The 20544-nt window shown below is 42.9% G+C and overlaps 1 protein-coding gene across 3 annotated transcripts in view; it reads left to right on the top strand.

The window, feature by feature from the left end:
• The first annotated feature begins 4094 nt into the window (after positions 1 to 4094).
• The window catches only part of tprb (translocated promoter region b, nuclear basket protein), a 55135-nt gene continuing 38685 nt past the window's right edge, over positions 4095 to 20544 (top strand). For 2 of the 3 annotated variants that reach the window (XM_017722446.2, XM_017722445.2), the window contains exons 1-17: positions 4137 to 4287; positions 6550 to 6654; positions 6733 to 6806; positions 7887 to 7983; positions 8065 to 8168; positions 8739 to 8903; positions 9786 to 9878; positions 9967 to 10047; positions 10251 to 10338; positions 10755 to 10895; positions 11074 to 11177; positions 12584 to 12781; positions 14709 to 14816; positions 15517 to 15746; positions 18120 to 18283; positions 18363 to 18505; positions 20345 to 20493. In XM_017722446.2, the coding sequence (XP_017577935.2) occupies positions 4137 to 4287; positions 6550 to 6654; positions 6733 to 6806; positions 7887 to 7983; positions 8065 to 8168; positions 8739 to 8903; positions 9786 to 9878; positions 9967 to 10047; positions 10251 to 10338; positions 10755 to 10895; positions 11074 to 11177; positions 12584 to 12781; positions 14709 to 14816; positions 15517 to 15746; positions 18120 to 18283; positions 18363 to 18505; positions 20345 to 20493 (2195 nt within the window). Of the gene's footprint in view, positions 4288 to 6549; positions 6655 to 6732; positions 6807 to 7886; positions 7984 to 8064; positions 8169 to 8738; positions 8904 to 9785; positions 9879 to 9966; positions 10048 to 10250; positions 10339 to 10754; positions 10896 to 11073; positions 11178 to 12583; positions 12782 to 14708; positions 14817 to 15516; positions 15747 to 18119; positions 18284 to 18362; positions 18506 to 20344; positions 20494 to 20544 lie in introns of all 3 variants that reach the window. The other variant, XM_017722444.2, reaches the window with a different exon arrangement.

The raw sequence follows: 20544 nt of genomic DNA, 5'->3' as shown, positions 1-20544 counted from the left end.
TCAATTTTTCTAAATTTCTCAATAATTCGGTCATGGAGACGAGAACAAAGTCGATTAGTGTGTTTTGATATGAAGTGGTTCATTCTAGCGAAACTTACTGACTCACAGTGGTGCTGGGAATCAGGGGTCATTCTGTCTACAACCAAATACGACCATTTCATTCACCATCCGACATCACCAGTGAAGCTATCATCTGATTGTTCATATGCAAAGCTGATAAAGTTGAAACACTGGTAAACCTGTACAACTAGCTGCCTTTGGAGACTAATCTAATCACCCTGCACGTACCCCTCCTCCATGAATGAATGAATGAGAAAATACATTTGGGGGCTAAAATGTGATGAAATATGCTGCATATTCATAACCATTCCATGCGATAACGCTCTGTAAAGTAGTTTTTAGAGGTATTAAACCCTTCAGACGTCTGGTTCCTATCACCACCACTACAAATTATTCTGTTTCTTGAATCAAGCATTTCACGTGGAGTCAGTGGTGCAATGGATAACGTGTATAACGATGGATCCTAAGATTCTAGGTTCGGCTCCTGGCTAGCTCGTCTTTGTGCCCTTTTAGGGGCAGTCGTGGGCTGGAGGTCAGGGAACCAGCCTTGTGACTGGAAAATTGCCTGAGCTGACAGTGTGTGACTGACGTGCCCTTGAGCAAGACACCTAACCCTCAACTGCTGGATAGGGCTGCCCACCACTCCAGGCAAGTGTGCTCACTGCCCCTAGTGTGTGTGCTCACTAGCGTGTATGTAGTGTTTCACTTCACGGATGGGTTAAAATGCGGAGGTGAAATTTCCCCGTTGTGAGACTAATAAGGATCACTTAAAAACAAACTCATAAACGACTTTGTTCATGTTTCAAACATTCAGTTGTGGAGAAATTCTGAAAAATGGGTGGGATTCCCCTTTAACGCTGCACACTGTTTCGAGTTACATTTAGACAATTCCACTGAAAAATAAAACAAATAAGACTGTTGTCTTCTACACTCTCAAGCGATTGAAGACAACATGTTTTAAACAAAGCTGTCAGACTTTTAACCATCTGTTAAATCTACATGAGGATTTTTCTGAAGTAGCAGTACTTTTACCCATCAACTGCACTACAGTTCCCAGCATGCATGGCAATGTACCATGTGATCAGAGAACCAGAGAACTTGTAGGGAGGAGAATCCCCTCTCTCTGCAATGTCTTCAGGTTTTTTCAAACGCTAGAGGGCGCTCCCGAGCAATTCCAAAATGAATGGGTTGATATGGAGGATTTGAGCAAAATCATAGTTTATTAATGCTTAAACGCTTTTAATGTAAAATAATGCGATTGTTTCCTGAACAATGAATATAATTAAACATTTTAGTACCACTGTTATATTTTTAGGAGCTTTTATACTCGAGTTATAGGGGTTTAAAACAGGTCAGTGATTGGGACTATTTATGGAACAAATAGGCTGGTTAAAATATTTCGTATGTTTGGTGGTCGAAACCTTGATTTTCAGTGCTTGTTTGCGTTGAAGTTAATCCACCAGGGACTGAACCCTTCGCTGGAAGCACATGCAGGACCGGCGTATGAGCAGAGAACTTGCAGAGAGGAGAATCCCCGCTCTCTGCAATGTTTTTCGGTTACCTCAAACGCTAGAGGGCGCTCCCGAACGAGTTCAAAATGAATGGGTTGATATGGAGGATTTGAGCAAAATCGTAGTTTATAAATGCTTAAACATTTTTAATGTAAAAGAATGCGATCATTTCCTGAACAATGAATATAATGAAACATTTAAGCACCGCTGTTATATTTTTAGGAGCTTTTAAACTCCAGTTATAGGAGGTTAAAACGGCGCCTCAGGTAGGTTCATGACGTCAGTGAGCGCGGACAGCCAATGAGCTGCTCCGCTCGCCAATCACTCATCACGCTCTAGCGGTAAATCTCGCCTCCTGCTGCCCAAAACCTGTTTGTTGTAGTAAAAAGGGAAATACATACACACGTTTTCTTTGTTTTTTAATGAAATACACTCTTCTTCTTCTTCTTTCGGCTGCTCCCTTTAGGGGTCGCCACAGAGGATCATCTGTCCTCCATCTTGCCATATCCACTGCCTCCTCTACTTTTACACCAACCATCTCCATGTCCACCTTCACTACATCCATAAACCTTCTCTGAGGTCTACATCTTCTCCTTCTACCCGGCAGCTCCATCTCCAACATTCTTTGACCAATATATCCACTATTCCTCCTCAACACATGTCCAAACCATCTCAACCTGGCCTCTCTGGCTTGATCTCCAAACTGCTCCACCTTCACTGTCCCTCCGATCTGCTCATTTCTAATCTTGTCCATCCTTGTGACTCCCAACGAAAATCTCAGCATCTTCATCTCCGCCACCTCCAAGTTCAGCCTCCTGTCTTTTAGACAGAGCCACAGTCTCCAAACCATACATCATAGCAGGACACACTACTGTCTTGTAGACCTTCCCTTTCACTCTTGCTGCTATAAATCTGTCACACATCAGCCCTGACACACGTCTCCACCCACTCCATCCTGCCTGCACACTCTTCTTCACCTCTTTTCTACACTGTCCATTGCTCTGGATAGTTGACCCAAGATATTTGAAGTCATCCACCTTTACGACCTCTACTCCTTGCATCTTCACCTTTCCACCTGCCTCCCTCTCATTCACACACATGTATTCCGTCTTATCTCTACTGACCTTCATTCCTCTCCTCTCCAGTGCAAACCTCCACCTCTCCAGATTCTCTTCCACCTGCTTTCTACTCCTACCACAGATTACAATGTCATCTGCAAACATCATGGTCCATGGAGCCTCCTGCCTGACCTCATCTGTCAACCTGTCCATCACCACTGCAAACAATAAGGGGCTCAAAGCTGATCCCTGATGTAACCCTACCTTCACCTTGAAACCATTTGTCACTCCAACTGCACACCTCACCACTGTCTCATTATCCTCATACATGTCCTGCACCACCCTAACATACTTTTCAGCTAAACCTGACTTCCTCATACAGAACCACAGTTCCTCTCTTGGCACCCTATCATATGCCTTCTCTAGATCCACAAAGACACAATGTAGCTCCTTCTGACCTTCTCTGTACTTCTCTACCAACACTCTCAATGCAAAAATTGCATCTGTGAAATGAAATACATTCTTCTACTTTCTAAAATTAAAGAGCCGTTGAGCTCCATTTACTTCCATTCATTGAGGACTCGCTCACGGGCGCCCTCTGCTGTTTAGCAGTCCTGTTTTGATATAACGGGGGAAATAGGAAGTGGTTAAACTCCTCATAAACCAGCTCTGGTCCTCAATGAATGGGAGTGAAAGGGAGTGAATGGAGCTCAACGGTTAAAAACAAGAAATTAAAATAGCTTCTTATCACTCGCCCCGACCTTTCCTTTAATTTTAGAAAGTAAAATGATGTATTGCACTAAATAAAACAAAGAAAACACCGATATTTTCCTTTTTTCTACAGCAAACGGGTTTTGGGCAGCAGGAGGCGGGCTTTACCGCTAGAGCGTGATGATTGATGGGCGAGCGGAGCAGCTCATTGGCTGTCCGCGCTCACTGACGTCATGAACCTACCTGAGGCGCCGTTTTAACCTCCTATAACTGGAGTTTAAAAGCTCCTAAAAATATAACAGCGGTGCTTAAATGTTTCATTATATTCATTGTTCAGGAAATGATCGCATTCTTTTACATTAAAAATGTTTAAGCATTTATAAACTACGATTTTGCTCAAATCCTCCATATCAACCCATTCATTTTGAACTCGTTCGGGAGCGCCCTCTAGCGTTTGAGGTAACCGAAAAACATTGCAGAGAGCGGGGATTCTCCTCTCTGCAAGTTCTCTGCTCATACGCCGGTCCTGCATGTGCTTCCAGCGAAGGGTTCAGTCCCTGGTGGATTAACTTCAACGCAAACAAGCACTGAAAATCAAGGTTTCGACCACCAAACATACGAAATATTTTAACCAGCCTATTTGTTCCATAAATAGTCCCAATCGACTCCCACAAATCAATGTGTATAAAATAAACGCGCACATGTGCGATTATTAAAGCGGTTCCGGAGGAGCTCCGGGCCGGCAGGCGGTGACAAAAAGCGCCGCCGAGCAGAGGAAGCGCGATTAGTGGGGGAGATGGCGGCAGTGCTGCAGCAGATACTGGAGCGGACTGAGATATCTAAACTGCCCAAAGCAGTTCAGACTAAGCTGGAGAAATATTTTGCCGACCAGCAAAGTGAGATTGATGACCTGAAAGCCCACCATGAGCAGTTCCGAGTGGACAGCGGTAAATATCACCTCACATACGCAGCGGGCCGGTGTAGCTTAGCTTAGCTTGATAAGCTAAATATTGTTAGCCACTGGATTCGTTAACGGCTCTCTAGACGGTTAAATATGAATCATAAATAAATATGAAACCAGGATTTTCACTCTGAGAGGTCAACTGTGTCTCAGTTAGCTGAATATATGGGTGTTACTAATTTACCACGCGAGTTTACCAAGCTAAGAAATGTTGTTAGCTTATCTTAGCGTGGATGTATCCCATGGCAACGCTGCGTTAGGTTTGATTTAATTGGTATTATGTTGTGTTTACATGATGAATGATCTGCTGGGGAACCCATAAAACATCACTGGATATCGCCAAGCGTCGCTGATATGGACATTGACGCTCATATGGACCTCATGGGTCAAAGGTTTAACGTTAAAGGGGCAGTCGTGGTTAGGGAGCTGGCTCTGTGACCGGAAGGTTACCGGTTCGATCCCCAGAGCCCACAGTCCATGACTGAGGTGCCCTTGAGCAAGACCCCCAAACCTCAACTGCTCCCCGGGCGCTGTGGATAGGGCTACCCACCACTCCGGGCAAGTGTGCTCACTGCCCCTAGTGTGTGTGTGCTCACTAGAGTGTAAGTTAAATGCGGAGGTGAAACTTCCCCGTTGTGGGACGAATAAGGGTCTTTTAATCTTAAGCCAAGCTGTAATACTGGTGGGGGGCACTGTGGTGTGGTGGGTAGCGCTGTTGCAGGAAGGGCCTGGGTTCGAGTCCCCGGCCGGGCGACCACGGTCCTCTCTGTGTGGAGTCTGCGTGTTCTGCCTGTGTCTGTGTGGGCTTTCTCCGGGTTCTCCGGTTTTCCTCCCACTGTCTAAAGATGTGGAGTCTGGCCGTTTGGACGTGCTAGATTGCCCCTTGGTGTGAGTGAATGTGTGTGTGTATGTCTGTCTGCCCTGTGATGGACTGGTGACCTATCTAGGGTGTATCCTGCCTTTTGTACAATGACGGCTGGGATAGGCTCCAACACCCCCCGTGACCCAGAAGGAGAAGCGGCTTAGAAGATGTGTGTGTGTGTGTGTGTGTGTGTGTGTGTGTGTGTGTGTGTGTGTGTGATACAGCATAGCTTGCCTAAGTTAAACCACCACCAGCAGCAAACCGTTAAACATAGCTAACCTACATTAATTGTGTTTATTTGTACTGTTACTGTGTAATGTAGCTTGACGATGCTGTGTTATGACATTAAGCTGCACTTTTTCTCGGGTTAAACACTTGTAGTTACGCGTGAGCCCCAGGGTGGCTAAGGCTGTGACGGGTAAACAGGTGTCCCGTTCGCATTGGCGCAGTTTAACGTACTCCAGTGGCTCTTTGCTCACTAACGTTCACTAGATGTTTAACCCACATTGTTTAAATGTGAAACTCTTGAGTGCTTCCAAACTTAACATCTTATCCTCCAGGGTATAGTTCTGAGTTCATGTGACGAAATCTTAAGGAAAATTATTCAGCAGCTGCATGAAATAAATGTCAATTTATTTATTTATTTATTAAAAGCTTTTCTCAAATGAACAGAACATGTGTTTTATGATCTACACATGTTGCTCTATGCTTACAATTTACTGCTGAAAGGCTAAAATCTCAGACGCTGTTTGTGTTATTTTATAAAAGTAATGTTTACAGAGCAGATCACTGAAGAGACGCCGTCTGTTTATAGCTCCTGGTTTGATCAATCAGTGCTTCAGTAAATTGTGCTCATGATGTAACTGATTATATTAACAAGTGGCGGCTGTGAAGGTGTCAAGGAAAAATATGGACCCAAGAAATTCTTGTTACTTTTTATTGTTTTTATGTTTATTTGAATTATGAATATGACTTTATTCTAATGTATATTGTGATAAACTCACTGCTGAGGTCAACTGGTTAAAAATTTGCTTAGATGCCTAAAACATTTGCACAGTAGTGTATCTACTGAGCATTTACAAATAATCTACAGTGGACCATCCAAATAAAACTGTTACCCCTATTTTTTCATTTGTCAATCGCAATATTGCAAGAAAAAAATAATATAAACATAACACTGAGTCAAAAATAAAGTAGAAATGATGCACACACTTTTGTGTTGATAAATCATTTATTTGATTTATAAAGACGCATTAGTTGTTGAACATGTAGCGCTCTCATTTTCTTTTATATGGTTGTTTTGTTGTTTACCTTGGCCTTTTCTAAACTAAAGTATTGATAATTGTATGTTCTGATGATTGAATCTGTTTTGTCTGTTCAATTTAGAACAGCAATACTTTGACCTGGAGAAGAGGTGCACTGACAGCCAAGACCAGTTTCTGTCACTGACAAAAGAGCGTCATAAATTGAAGGAGGAACTGGATAAGCTCGGTAAGCATTTGGTAAACTTTCTCCTGTTGTGTCCAGACAAAAAAAAATCACATGCTAAGAGCTTTTATTTATTTGCAGATGAAGAGCACAAATGTCTGCGTGAGAAGACCAAGGATCAAGAATCCTCCTATGCAAAGCTGGAATTGGAGCAGGTAGAAGTGCTTAAGCTACATGGGGAGATTCTGTGAATGAAAGTGTGGACATTAACTAAATAAATGTAATTTGTTTCTGTACTTAAGTAGTTTTTTCGTGTATCTGTACTGAAGTTTTTTCATTCTGGGTGACTTTTTACTTTCACTCCACTACATTTCAAAGTCTAATATCTGACTTTTTCCTCCACTACATTTTGAGAAATCTGTCGTTCCTTTTGGTTTCTGTGTGTATAAAAACGTAACATGTCAAAACAAAAGAAGCACAAAGCCAGAGCACCAATCAGGGCACAGCGGTCACTTTGTTCAGAGCTTGTTTTGACCTGTTGGTCATACCGACCCAGTGCAGCACACGGTTCAACGTCAGCGCAGCAGCGTAAAATTTTGGGAGAGTCTGTTCAACATAAATGATGAACTAACCTAACTTTGTGTAAATAGAGCACAATATAGAAATATGTCCACATATGCAGTCGTGACTGACGCGGCTTTTTTCTGAATTTATACAAACACCATTTCATTTTATAGTAAATTAGTTTGGGCTGGTTTATGTTTATGAACAGAGGCCTACAGATCAATATAGTAAAGGAGCTCATTTGTGATCCTGAGTTTAAAGCCAGTTTTTATTAAACTTAAACTTGGAACTAAGTTGTAAATAAATCTGAAACTGAAACTTTGCTTGTGTGTAAAAAGTGATTTCAGAGCCACTCGGTTCTCCCTGATGGAAACTGTTTACCTTCAGTGTTTTGTGCTTATGATCATTTTAATAGACATTAGAGCCATACTTACTCTTTTAGTTTTTTTTTTACTTTTGATACTTAAGTACATTTGAAGGTAAATACTTTAGTACTTTTACTCAAGTGGAGGTCTAAAGGGAGGAACTTACTGGAGTAATATTTCACCTTGGGTGTCTCTACTTTAACTCAAGTACATGGTTTGTGTACTTCGTCCAGCACTGGTGAATGACCAGAAGATCCCCCTGAATAATGTTTTATCTGTAAACCAGTGTTTCTTAGAATTCCCTGGCTTGATGTGTATATACTCTATTGGTTATGGTACTTCAAAGCGTTCTGTACTCTCATGCAGCGTCAACTCTCCAAAGCTAAGGATGAGCTGGAGGCAGAGAAGCGAGAGCTTGTGCGGATACTGGAGAGAAGATCCCAGGAGGTGGAGAGTCAGAGTGGTATGAATGTGACTATTCTGTGCATAAAGTGAGCTTAATCAGTCTGAACGAGGTATTAACCGTTTCTTGCTTTTTCTGCAGACGACTTGAAACGGCTTAACGACAGACTAGTGGAAGTTAATGCAGCAAAGATGCAGCTGCAGCTGAAGCTAGATGAGCTGGAGGCCGCAGAAGTCTCGATAAAGGTGTGCTGCGTTTTTGAATATAGAAATTTGTATTTGTTCAAAGGTGTGAGAAACTCTTATGTACTGAATATATCACTTAGACCTTGGTTGTTTTGGAGACAGAGAGCAAAATTTAACCTGAAATTGCATCGTCCCGTCCCGTGTGATTTGGCTAAGTGTAGTGTTGCAGCATTTTGGATTTTGAACCTGGTACCAGGTCGTAAATGTTGTATCGGTATGTGCAATAGAGAGTACTAATACCGTAAAGCAATTTCTGGCACATATGCATGCACAACAATAGATGGCGCTTTACAGAAGCAAGAGATGTTCGCAGAATGGAATTATTTCACACTTGAGATGAGCTGCAGTAAAAATACAAACATCTATTATGCAAATATATAAAGGGGAAGCATAACCAGCGAGAGTTAGTAAGCATTCATAGTGCTGAAACCATTCAAATGTGACCTTATCCAACCAGTAAATACCATACATTAAAGTTCAGTAAGTTTTTTTTTTTTTTTTTTTTTTTTTTTTCCCCCCCTTCTTCCCCCTTCTTTTCTTGACTCTAAATCTGTCTGTCTGTCTCTGCAGTACAAGGAGAAGCGAATGGAGCAGGAGAAAGAGCTCCTGCAGGGTCAAGTGACCTGGCTAAATGATGAGCTGAAGGCTAAAAGCGAGGAGCTTCTCTCCCTCTCCCGACAGAAAGGCAGCGAGATCTTGGATCTTAAGTGCAACCTGAACGACAAGGAAGACGAGGTATGAGTAAATATCCTCAGGTGGTGAAATCGTATGCACTGTGAATCAAATATTTAGATTTCAGGGTTTAAAAAGGGGGGAAATGGGGATGATATTAAAGTCTGTCACATTTCTGAATGTAATAACCATAAAACCCCTCTGCGTAGCTCTCAGAACAGAACACTTGATTGTTATAACTTGAATGTACAATTAAATTACAATGAAAAAATTTCAGACATATTAAATGAATAAATCCAAAAATAAATGTTAAAATATATTTAACTTTCATGTTTAGTGGGCCGATCTAAATGCTCCCTAAGATCTCTTTACATTAACTTACCTTGGAGGATAAGAGTGTTTTTGCCTTCTGCTGTAAAGTTACTAATTTGGAGATCAGTTTTTCTTTGGACAGCGATGATGTATGTGCCTGTGTATGGATGTGCGCATATGTATATATGTGAAAGTTAAGTGACCCTCATTAGTCCTGCAAAAGTGTTTTTGACCCATCCGTAAAGTGCAACACCCACATACATGCCCACTAGTGAACACACACTAGGGGGGGAGTGAGCACACTTGCCCAGAGCATTGGGCAGCCCTATCCACAGCAGCTGGGGAGCAGTTGGGGGTTAGGTGTCTTGCTCAAGGACACCTCAGTCATGTACTGTCGTCTAAGGGAACCTGCAACCTTCCACTCATAAGGCTGGTTCCCTGACCTCCAGCCCATGACCCAAAATAAAGTGTGTGTGTGTGTGTGTGTGTGTGTGTGTGTGTGTGTGTGTGTGTGTATGTTACTTGCACATTATACACATGCATACTTATTTCTGTAACTAGCAGAATTGTTTTAAGCTAGTGGTCCAGAAAGTTTTGTTATGTAGTTTAAGTGATTAAGTGCTTTTGGTGCAGATCTCCAGACTCCAAGACCAAGTGACCAGTCTGAAGGCCTCCAATGAGAACCTGCAGAAGCAAACAGAGGACATGATCAGCAAACTGAAAGAGGTGAGTCACCATTCTACTGTTACAGTTACTACGGTCACCTATCTTCACTGCACTCTTCCTCAACTAAACAAGGTTGCTTCTCATTCAGGCCAAAGAACAGCAAGCCAGTTTGGAGGAGAAGTTCAGGAATGAGCTGAATGCGAACATCAAGTTGTCAAACTTGTACAAGGTAAAGACAAAATTCAGAGGTTTGCTTTTTAAATAGTTCAATTTCTGTTTTCGAAATCTCGTGTTGAACATAAAAATCATATAAACGTAACACTTCATTTTGCTCCTTCTGCTTTTAAACGTGAAACGAGCACCTGTTCGAGTTAAAAGGTTTTTAGAGATATTTTGGTGTTGCTTTGACTCTGCGCTCTGCTGATTTGTCAGGGAGCGGCAGATGATGCAGAGGCCAAGAGTGAGGAGTTGAACCGAGCTGTGGAGGAGCTGCACAAGCTGCTGAAGGAGGCAGGCGAGGGTAAGAGAAGCTCAACTTCACTCAGGCCTCTTTCATGCATGTCGGGATGTTTTTGAAGCATTTTTTTTCCTCTCTTTTCCAAAGAATTTCTCCATTCACACAAGAATACAAAAATGACATAAGTTACATTTAATAATTAATAATATTACTGAATAATTTGCCTTACAATTTAGTCATGCAAATTCAGATGATAAAACCAAAGTATGCCCTGGTCAATAAGAGGTTTAAAGCTGGTGGAGTTGAATTGGTAATTGAGTGATTTTCATAATCCGAATAATCAATAGATTATTCGACTATCAAAATAGTGGTTTGTTGCAGCCCTACTGTGGTAGCTGATTTCTGATTTTGCAGTTGTGTTACTCAAGCAGAGACGCTCTGGGCGAGTTTAAGCATAGCTTTGTGTTTTGTCTGGGCAGCCCACAAAGCTCTGGAGGTGAAGATCGCCGACATGGAAGGTGAGAAGCAGAGGGAGGTTGCTGAGCTCAAACAGCAAATCAGCAGCCTGGAGAAAGAGCTGGACAACGCCAATGAGCTTCTGTCAGACACAAAGCACAGAGGTGAGCAATGGCAATGACTACTTCCCAATAGTAGTGCTCAGTAATTGTAGTTATGTCAAGTGTTTATTCTCTCTCTCTCTCTCTCTCTCTCTCTCTCTCTCTCTCTCTCTCTCTCTCTCTCTCTCTCTCTCTCTCTCTCTCTGTGTCTGTCTCTCTATCTCCCTCTGTATCTCCCAAGTTGGTACGACATCTGCTTCAATCCTTACGGAGGAGCCGCTGACCACCATGTCTCCCACCGCGGCAGCCATCACCAAGATCAAGCCAGGCATGAAGCTCACTGAGGTACTCCAGCTGGACAGATATTAAACACACTCCTAGTAATAAATGTAACCTAGTATGAGGTAGGGCTGGGAATCTCTAGGCACGTCACAATTCCATAACGATTCAGAGATGCGATTATAAAACAATTATCGATCTTTTTTCTGTACAGAATTTTTTTTTCTCGCTGTACTTTTAAAGCAAAGTGTTTATAGTAGTCTATAATGACTTTACTTAATTTTTTTATTAATGAATCAAACAGAAGCGATGGGGCAAGTCAACTTGAAGGTGCTTATTCACTGCTATTGTTTTGAGCGCGAGACACATCTGCGATGAAATGCAGTTATGGTGAAATAAGATCCACTGGCAATGGATGTCCACGCATCACGTTACAGCCGTCCGACCAGTTTTAATTCAGTGATTTCCATAACTTTGGTTTTGGTCTCAATGAAAATGGGGCGGGGGGGTCGCTGTGTCAGTAAAATACCTTCAAGACAGGACGCTGTATCTCAGCTCCAAAGTGTGCACCACGGCGCGAAAGCCTTGGTTCTCAAAGACGTAGTACAGTGGCAAATTTTTGACAATAAAAGTTGCTATAGGGTTTATAATGCGATTCGTTCTCTTCAGTTTCAGTGGAAGCTCTGACATTGCTTGCTCGATGGTCCTCTGGGTGACAGTAACTACAACCAGGTGTTTTTTGTCCTCCTCTGGGTGGAAACGTGTAATGACGTTTGTCACATTTTCCCCAAAATATTTTAGTGCAGTGTGACGCAGCTCACATATGGTGTGAATCTTGTTCGGGTACTTTTCTCCTTCAATTCCGTATAAGCCAAAGTGCTTCCATACGCGAGCTCAGGGATCAGTAACATGCAGCCCTAGCACAGTTCCACATCAGAATTTACATTTTTAGGTTAAAATAAAATAATCCTCTTTACAGTAAAATGAAGCTCTGCTGATCGTTCTACACAGTTTAACAATAAATGGTCTTAAACACTGGAGTTAATGTAGCCTGTAACTGCTAGTTCACCTAGCTAGTAGCTAACGAGAAGACAAAAGAGAAAGATTTAAGACAAACATCAATAAAATGGAGACGAATAGTTTATAATCACCCTGGCTGGTTTCCTGATGCGTTTAATCTGCAACGAGAGACTGTCAGACAAAAATTTTTTAGAATTTTCACGTTCCACCTTAAATGGTGCAATAGTGTCCGGGCGCTGCACTTTCACGCTTTACGTTCCACCGTTTGCGTTCCATCAACATTACGTTATTAATTAAAAATTTAGATTCACAAAAATGTGTGAATTGGTGGCTACTTGCATACAGTTTGCAGTTATATTACAGGGCTTAAGAGCCTCCCTGTTGACTGTGGGTTATTAAATAAAGTTCAACATCGTGTCCTTCTGAGCCGCTCTCGTGTGCTTGTTTTGCAGATCTACACTGCATATATCGAGTCCCAGGAGCAGCTGCAGCTGGAGAGGCTGGAGAACAAGCGTGTGAACAAGTACTTGGATGACATTGTGCAGGAGGTGGAGGCAAAGGCACCCCTCCTGAAGAGGCAGCGGGAGGAGTTTGATCGCATGCAGAAGTCTGTGGACAATCTGTCCACCAAACTGGAGCAAGCCGTGCAAGTAAGGGCAAAAGCATTGCAGGTCTTACTAAAATGCTGTTTTTGGGGGCCTCCCATCCCATGTACCTGATATTGTAGTCTTTTTAGCTAGAGGGACTCTGGCTTATGTTATTATAATGATCATAAAACATCAACATTTTTAGGCTTCCAGAGAAGTTGTTGTTGTTGTTGTTGTTCCAAAATTGATGCTGTCACAAAGGCCTTGTTCAGGCTGCCAGCCCAAATCCAATTTTTGGCATATTCAAATTTTATCCAGATTGATTTGATTTTTTTATTTTATTTATTTGTTTATTTATTGAGTTGGACAAAAAAAAATAAATAAATAATTTGGCAGATCGGATCCAAACCACATTTGGAGGTGGTGTGAATTGCGATTCCAGTCGGATTTTTGCAGATGCATTTCAGTCTGGATTCTCTGGCCGCTCAAATCAGATTTCAAAGTGTGTTTTGCGTCACTCGCGATGCGACATACAGTGCGTCAAATCCAGAGTTACGAAAGTGCTGGGATTTAAAGAGAGCGCTAAAGATTCATTATTATGCCAGAGAATTCTGAAGAGCTTGGAGGGCGAGATGATGCACGTCCACCTCTCCCCGGGTTTTTAGGTTATAGTTTTATACTTACTGACACCTACATTTTTACCACAGCAGCCCATGCAGATAGGTTGGTAACGTCTGGACAAGCCAATCCGATCTGATCATTTACAGAAGTCATTTTAAAAGATCTGACTTGCCTCACATCAATGCGTTTACACACCCCTGCTAGCTAACTTGGCTAGCTCTGTGTTAGAACTGATATTGGGTCAGTAGCTAGTAGCAGCTATCAAACATTTTTACCAAAAGTCAACATAGTAATAAATTATTAAAGACAAAAGCTGTCATCTGTATAGCTTTCTTTTCTGTGCATCTACAGGTATAATGCTGGATGACGTTGTGCTTTATTTTTGTCCACCATTCATCAGAGAGACAGAGAGAGAGACAGAGAGAGAGACAGAGAGAGAGACAGAGAGAGAGACAGAGAGAGAGACAGAGAGAGAGAGAGAGAGAGAGAGACAGAGAGAGAGAGAGACAGAGAGAGAGAGAGACAGAGAGAGAGAGAGACAGAGAGACACAGAGAGAGAGACACTTTATTGATTCTGAAGGAAATTTAGCAGACACACAACACTGTACAGTAATAGTAATAAGGGTGTAGACATATACATATCTGTATAGCTTTCTTTTCTGTGCATCTACAGGTATAATGCTGGATGACGTGCTTTATTTTTGTCCACCATTCATCAGAGAGAGAGAGAGAGAGAGAGAGAGAGAGACAGAGACAGAGACAGAGACAGAGAGACTTTATTGATTCTGAAGGAAATTTAGCAGACACACAACACTGTATAGTAATAAGGGTGTAGACATATACCAGATCCACAGGCATGTATACAAATAGAAAAAATACAACAATCTGTGATAAAATCTATGACCTGAGATGAGGGACGCAGTGCAATAATGACTGTACAAGAAGTTACAGGTAAAGGCAAATAAAGACCACTGAATGAATAAGCATGAGCAGATGTTGTACCAAATAAAGTGTCCAGATGTGCAAGATGCGCAATGAGGTATGCAGAAAGTTCAGTATGTGTAGCAGCAATGTCTATATGTACAGATGGATGAAGAAACACAGGATAAGCATGAGATGTGAGACCCATGATGATTTGTGATTTAACATGAGATTCAGATTCAGTCCTCCTGAAATCGGTCCTCGGATTTTTCACGTTACCAATTCCAATTTTGAACAAGCATTACAAATCACATCAGCAGTGAATTTAATTGGGCAAGGCCAGAGACCTTATGTGTTGATTTGAGTTTAATCAGTGTGGTGTGTTTGGTTTTTTTTTTTTTTTTTTTTTTTTTTTTTTTTTTTTTTTGTTTGTTTTTTGCCCCCCCAGGAAGTGCAGCGCTTACAGAGGGAAGCAGACGAGGCCAACAAATGGTCATCTATGCTGGAGAGAGACAACCAGAGGTTTGAGGTGGAGTTGGCTGACTTGGCTCAGCAGGTAAGCCTTCTAGAAGAGGCACCATGATGTGCAAGTTGACCTTCAGATTCTTTTAGACCCTAAAACTGGCACTTGATTATTTTTCTTCAGCCATAGTAATGCTGGCAGTTTCCTGTCTGTCAGCCCATTTCTTATAAGCTTATATATAAGTTCTGTCCTACAGTGGTTTTCCCTCATCTCACAATCTCAGTCATTAGCCCCATCTACATGCAACCTAATATGTTAATAGTCCGGTAATAGCTCAATCGGAATAGAATACGTCCATGTAAACACCATAAACAAGATAGACTACTCCAGTTCGCCATTCGGAATACAGTGTCTATTCAATGAGGTGGGTAATCCTGTAAATAATCTGTTAAATAGAAGAATATCCATGTAAATGCCCGAATCTGATTACATTCCCTAACGGAAAGTTTAAGTCCATTCTGCAAGTGTGTCCTGTCATGGTGAGAGTTTATACCGTGAAGCAGAAACTGGTCTGCAGAGGACTGGACTCATATGGTTGTCATGGTAACATCTACACTGAGTGGTTCTCTATGCATGCGCATCAATTTGGATCAAATACTTGTAGAGTGAGAGAGATTTTCCATAGTTTGTTGAGTAGAGTGAGAATAAACACCTCAGTTTTAATCTGTAATCGGAATGTGTTCAGTTGAACTGGCAAATATCTTTGCAAGTAAACGCAGCTGTTGTCTCTCAGGTGCGGGTGCTGCTGGTAGAGCTGGAGGAGGCACGTGGGAACCATGTGTTGCATGACGAAGATGACCTTAACTCAGCAGATGTGAGCAGCACTTCAGAGGTGATATCCCAGCACCTGGTCACTTTCCGCAGTGTAGAGGAGCTGCAACAGCAAAACCAGCGCCTCCTGGTGGCCCTCAGAGAACTTGGTGAAGCGCAGGAGAAAGAAGAGATGGAGAGCGAGAGCACCAAGTGAGTGACTTGCAGATCAGTGCCAGACTGACACTACCTGAGGGCTCTGTCCTGTAATAGGAGGTGCCCAATTTTTTGTGTGTGTGTGTATATATATATATACACACACACACACTGCTCCAAAAAATAAAGGGAACACTTAAACAACACAATATAACTCCAAGTAAATCAAACTTCTGTGAAATCAAACTGTCCACTTAGGAAGCAACACTGATTGACAATCAGTTTCACAGCTGTTGTGCAAATAGAATAGACAACAGGTGGAAATCATTGGCAATTAGCAAGACACACTCAATAAATGAGTGGTTCTGCAGGTGGGGACCACAGACCACTTCTCAGTACCTTTCTGCTTTCTGGCTGATGTTTTGGTCACTTTTGAATGTTGGTGGTGCTTTCACACTCGTGGTAGCATGAGACGGACTCTACAACCCACACAAGTGGCTCAGGTAGTGCAGCTCATCCAGGATGGCACATCAATGCGAGCTGTGGCAAGAAGGTTTGCCTTGTCTGTCAGCATAGTGTCCAGAGGCTGGACGCACTACCAGGAGACAGGCCAGTACACCAGGAGATGTGGAGAAGGCCGTAGGAGGGCAACAACCCAGCAGCAGGACCGCTACCTCTGCCTTTGTGCAAGGAGGAACAGGAGGAGCACTGCCAGAGCCCTGCAAAATGACCTCCAGCAGGCCACAAATGTGCATGTGGGTGCACAAACGGTTAGAAACCGACTCCATGAGGATGGTATGAGGGCCCGACGTCCACAGATGGGGGTTGTGCTCACAGCCCAACACAGTGCAGAACGCTTTGCATTTGCCAGAGAACACCAGGATTGGCAAATTCGCCACTGGCGCCCTGTGCTCTTCACAGATGAAAGCAGTATCACACTGAGCACATGAGACAGACGTGACAGAGTCTGGAGACGCCGTGGAGAGCGATCTGCTGCCCGCACCATCCTTCAGCATGACCGGTTTGGCAGTGGGTCAGTAATGGTGTGGGGTGGCATTTCTTTGGAGGGTCGCACAGCCCTCCATGTGCTCGCCAGAGGTAGCCTGACTGCCATTAGGTACCGAGATGAGATCCTCAGACCCCTTGTGAGACCATATGCTGGTGCGGTTGGCCCTGGGTTCCTCCTAATGCAGGACAATGCTAGACCTGTGGCTGGAGTGTGTCAGCAGTTCCTGCAAGATGAAGGCATTGAAGCTATGGACTGGCCCGCCCGTTCCCCAGACCTGAATCCGATTGAGTACATCTGGGACATCATGTCTCGCTCCATCCACCAACGCCACGTTGCACCACAGACTGTCCAGGAGTTGGTTGATGCTTTAGTCTAGGTCTGGGAGGAGATCCCTCAGGAGACCATCCGCCACCTCATCAGGAGCATGCCCAGGTGTTGTAGGGAGGTCATACAGGCACGTGGAGGCCACACACAATACTGAGCCTCATTTTGACTTGTTTTAAGGACATTACATCAAAGTTGGATCAGCCTGTCGTGTGTTTTTCCACTCCAAATCCAGGCCTCCATTGGTTAATAAATTTGATTTCCATTGATGATTTTTGTTTGATTTTGTTGTCAGCACACTCAACTTTGTACAGAACAAAGTATTCAATGAGAATATTTCATTCATTCAGATCTAGGATGTGTTATTTGAGTGTTCCTTTTATTTTTTTGAGGTGTGTGTGTTTATATTTATTTATATATACATACATACATACACCCACACACACAAAATATAACTATATAAATAATATAAGCGTTGGCCCATCATCTGACGATTGCGAGTTCAATCTCTGATGATGCTACAGCCGTCCGTGGCCGGGAGTCAAAGACAGCACGATTATAAATATACTTAAATGAAATACAGTCTTAAAAGCAGATAAAAGTATTCTATTTGGTATAAAAGTGGTTTTTTTTTTTGGTTTGTAGCAGCCAGCAGAACTTGGAAGTTAGCAGAAGTTTAATTCTGCCTTTGTTGTCAACCACAGTAGTGGAAAGAGCCAGATGTTGATTTTATTTGGGACATGGGCGCTGAACATCTCAGTGTAGTCACACATCCAGGATGATGCAGAAAAATTAAGAATGTAAAGCATGAATTTGTCCACCCTCGACATTGCTAAAGCTCTCAACAGCACTCTGAGGAGTTTGAGGAGGGAAATTATAAAGTTAACTTGAAAAAGTGGTCTAAGCTGCTTAAAATGCCTTGCCCTGTCATCAGTTCACCATTTCAATTGTCTAAAATGTAGAGTTGGAATGGACCCCAACTATGTGAGGGACTTCTGTTAACTGTGTGCGTGCCTGTGTGCGTGCCTGTGTGCGTGCCTGTGTGCGTGCCTGTGTGCGTGCCTGTGTGCGTGCCTGTGTGCGTGCCACATACTCAGACACCGTGAGCTGCAGAAGACTGTGGAGAAGGCCCAGAGTGAACTGGAGCAGCTGAGAGAGCAGCGTGCAAAACAAATGGAGCACGTAGAGTCCATCGTGCACCAGCGAGACACGTACCGCATTCTGCTAACCCGGATCACAGGGGTCAACTTCCCCCAGCAAGGTAAATACTTCAGCCATCCACAGTGACTTGAGAGCCAAGCCTTTGGGTTTGGTTAACCATTGTAATGTATCTACACCAGGAACCATTCCAGAGGAGTTCTCCCGCACCTCCACCCCCCGCCGCTCCCCTGCAGTCACACCCACTACTGCTACACCCACTGGACTTGTTGCCACTGCAATAGAGGCTGCAGAGACAGTGGAGGCCAAGGCTGCCCTGAAGCAGGTAGGTCAGGAAGAGTGAAATGTTGTGTATTAATAAGCATCATTATTTAGTATAAACCATAGTGTAGCACATCGCTGGGCGGAGGCAGGAGAAGTGTTTGCAGCAGCCCTGTCGTCAATATTTGTGCACTGAATAAGCAGAAACAAACAAAGCAATACCGAACCTACGTTGGCCACTTTTCAGTGGCTTCAAGCTACAAGACATTTCAGTCGTTTTCTTCGCGTGAGTATTTCAGCTCTTCATTCAGTCTCTTCTGCTGCTGCTCGTCCCTCTTTCTGTTCCCTTTCTGCTCTTTTTTTTTTTAAAGGCGCTCAGTTGCCAGCCAGGTCAGTATCAGCGCCTGAGCCGAAACGGAACGAGTATCTCGTCTGCCCATAATAAACGTGAATGTTACTTAGCGTGTCCTCACTCGCGCACCATCTCCCTCTCACTCACTGTGTTCCTCTCCCTGCCGTCCCCACTCGGAGCTGGGGGCCCTGTGGACGGGCGCATGTCACACTTAATTATGCTGGGACTGTGTAAAATGCTAATGAAGACAGAAAGGCAAAAGAAGCCGGCGGCGTTTCTGGGTGTTGTTGATATATGGCTTTCGCTCTGCATGGCAGAGTTTTAACTTGCACTTGTAGATGGAGCGACGAACTGTGTTCACTGACAGTGGTTTTCTGAAGTGTTCCTGAGCCGATGTGGTAATATCCATTACAGAATGATGTCGGTTTTTAATGCAGTGCTGCCTGAGGGATCGAAGGTCACAGGCATTCAATGTTGGTTTTCTGCCTTGCCGCTTACTTGCAGAGATTTCTCCAGATTCAAAGAATCTTTTGATGATATTATGGACTGTAGATGATGAAATCCCTAAATTCCTTGCAATTGCACATGTTTGTTTTTTTGTTTTTTTTTTGTTTTTTGAACAAAAAATGTTCACAAAGTGGTGAACCTCACCCCATCCTTGCTTGTGAACGACTGAGCCTTTCAGTGATGCTCCCTTTATACCTAATCATGACACTCACCTGTAGAATGTTAAACAGGTGTATTTTGGGCATTCCTCAACTTTCCCAGTCTTTTGTTGCCCCGTCCCAACTTCTTTGGAACGTGTTGCAGGCATCAAATTCAAAATGAGTGAATATTTGCAACAAAGTTTTTCTGTTTGAACATTAAATATCTTGTCTTTGTAGTGTATTCAATTGAATGTAGGTTAAAAAGGATTTGCAAATCATCGTATTCTGTTTTTGTTTTACACAACGTCCCAATTTCATTGGAATTGGGGTTGTACTATATGTACTTTAGTAAACAGAATATGGCACTGAACCATAATGCAAGTTAGACATTATGTTCCGGACCTTCGCTGGAAGAAATTTTCTTTAACTGGACCTCACTGAGTTTTAATTAAGGACCTCTGCACTAGAGGGCAGCAGAAAGATGTTCTGAAATCTTAGGGGACTTGGATGCCAAGATAGTCGTAGTGTGGGAATGTGTTTGAGTGTAAAGCAAACCTCAGGCTCTAAAGTCAGCTTAGCTGACGTAAGTGTAAAGCCGTTGTAAAATAATCAGTGTACAGCCATGATTATACACATCATTTTACTTCCTTTTAATGGAAAAAAAATTGTCATACAATTATTGTGAATACGCAAAGAATCTTTGTTGCTTTAAGAGTCATAGATGAAGGATTGCATGTGATTAATCATTGATGATGTACACCAATAAATAATTAATCAGATCTGAACAGTGGCAAAATCGCTAATACAGTCACCATGGCTTTTGACTTTATTATGCAATAATAGTCAGCCAGTTTGTTTATGCTCTTGGTTCTGGAAAAGCTCTGAGGTTTTTGCACATGTGTAGCTCCAGGAAGTGTTCGGGTCCTACAAGAAGGAGAAGGCTGATAGTGAGAAGGCTCTGGGTGACCAGTGTGAGAAGCTTCAAGATCAAGTGTCCGAGCTGCGCTCCCAGAACTCAAAGATCTCCACTCAGCTGGAGTTTGCCTCCAAGCGGTGAGCACCAGTGCCTCTCAATACGTCTCCAAACTTTGTGCTACAAACCGA

This window comes from Pygocentrus nattereri, chromosome 4 (genome assembly GCF_015220715.1).
Source record: "Pygocentrus nattereri isolate fPygNat1 chromosome 4, fPygNat1.pri, whole genome shotgun sequence".
NCBI classification, from domain to species: Eukaryota; Metazoa; Chordata; class Actinopteri; order Characiformes; family Serrasalmidae; genus Pygocentrus; species Pygocentrus nattereri.
Note: the sequence above shows the minus strand (reverse complement) of the source record. Positions and strands in the feature narration are given on the sequence as shown.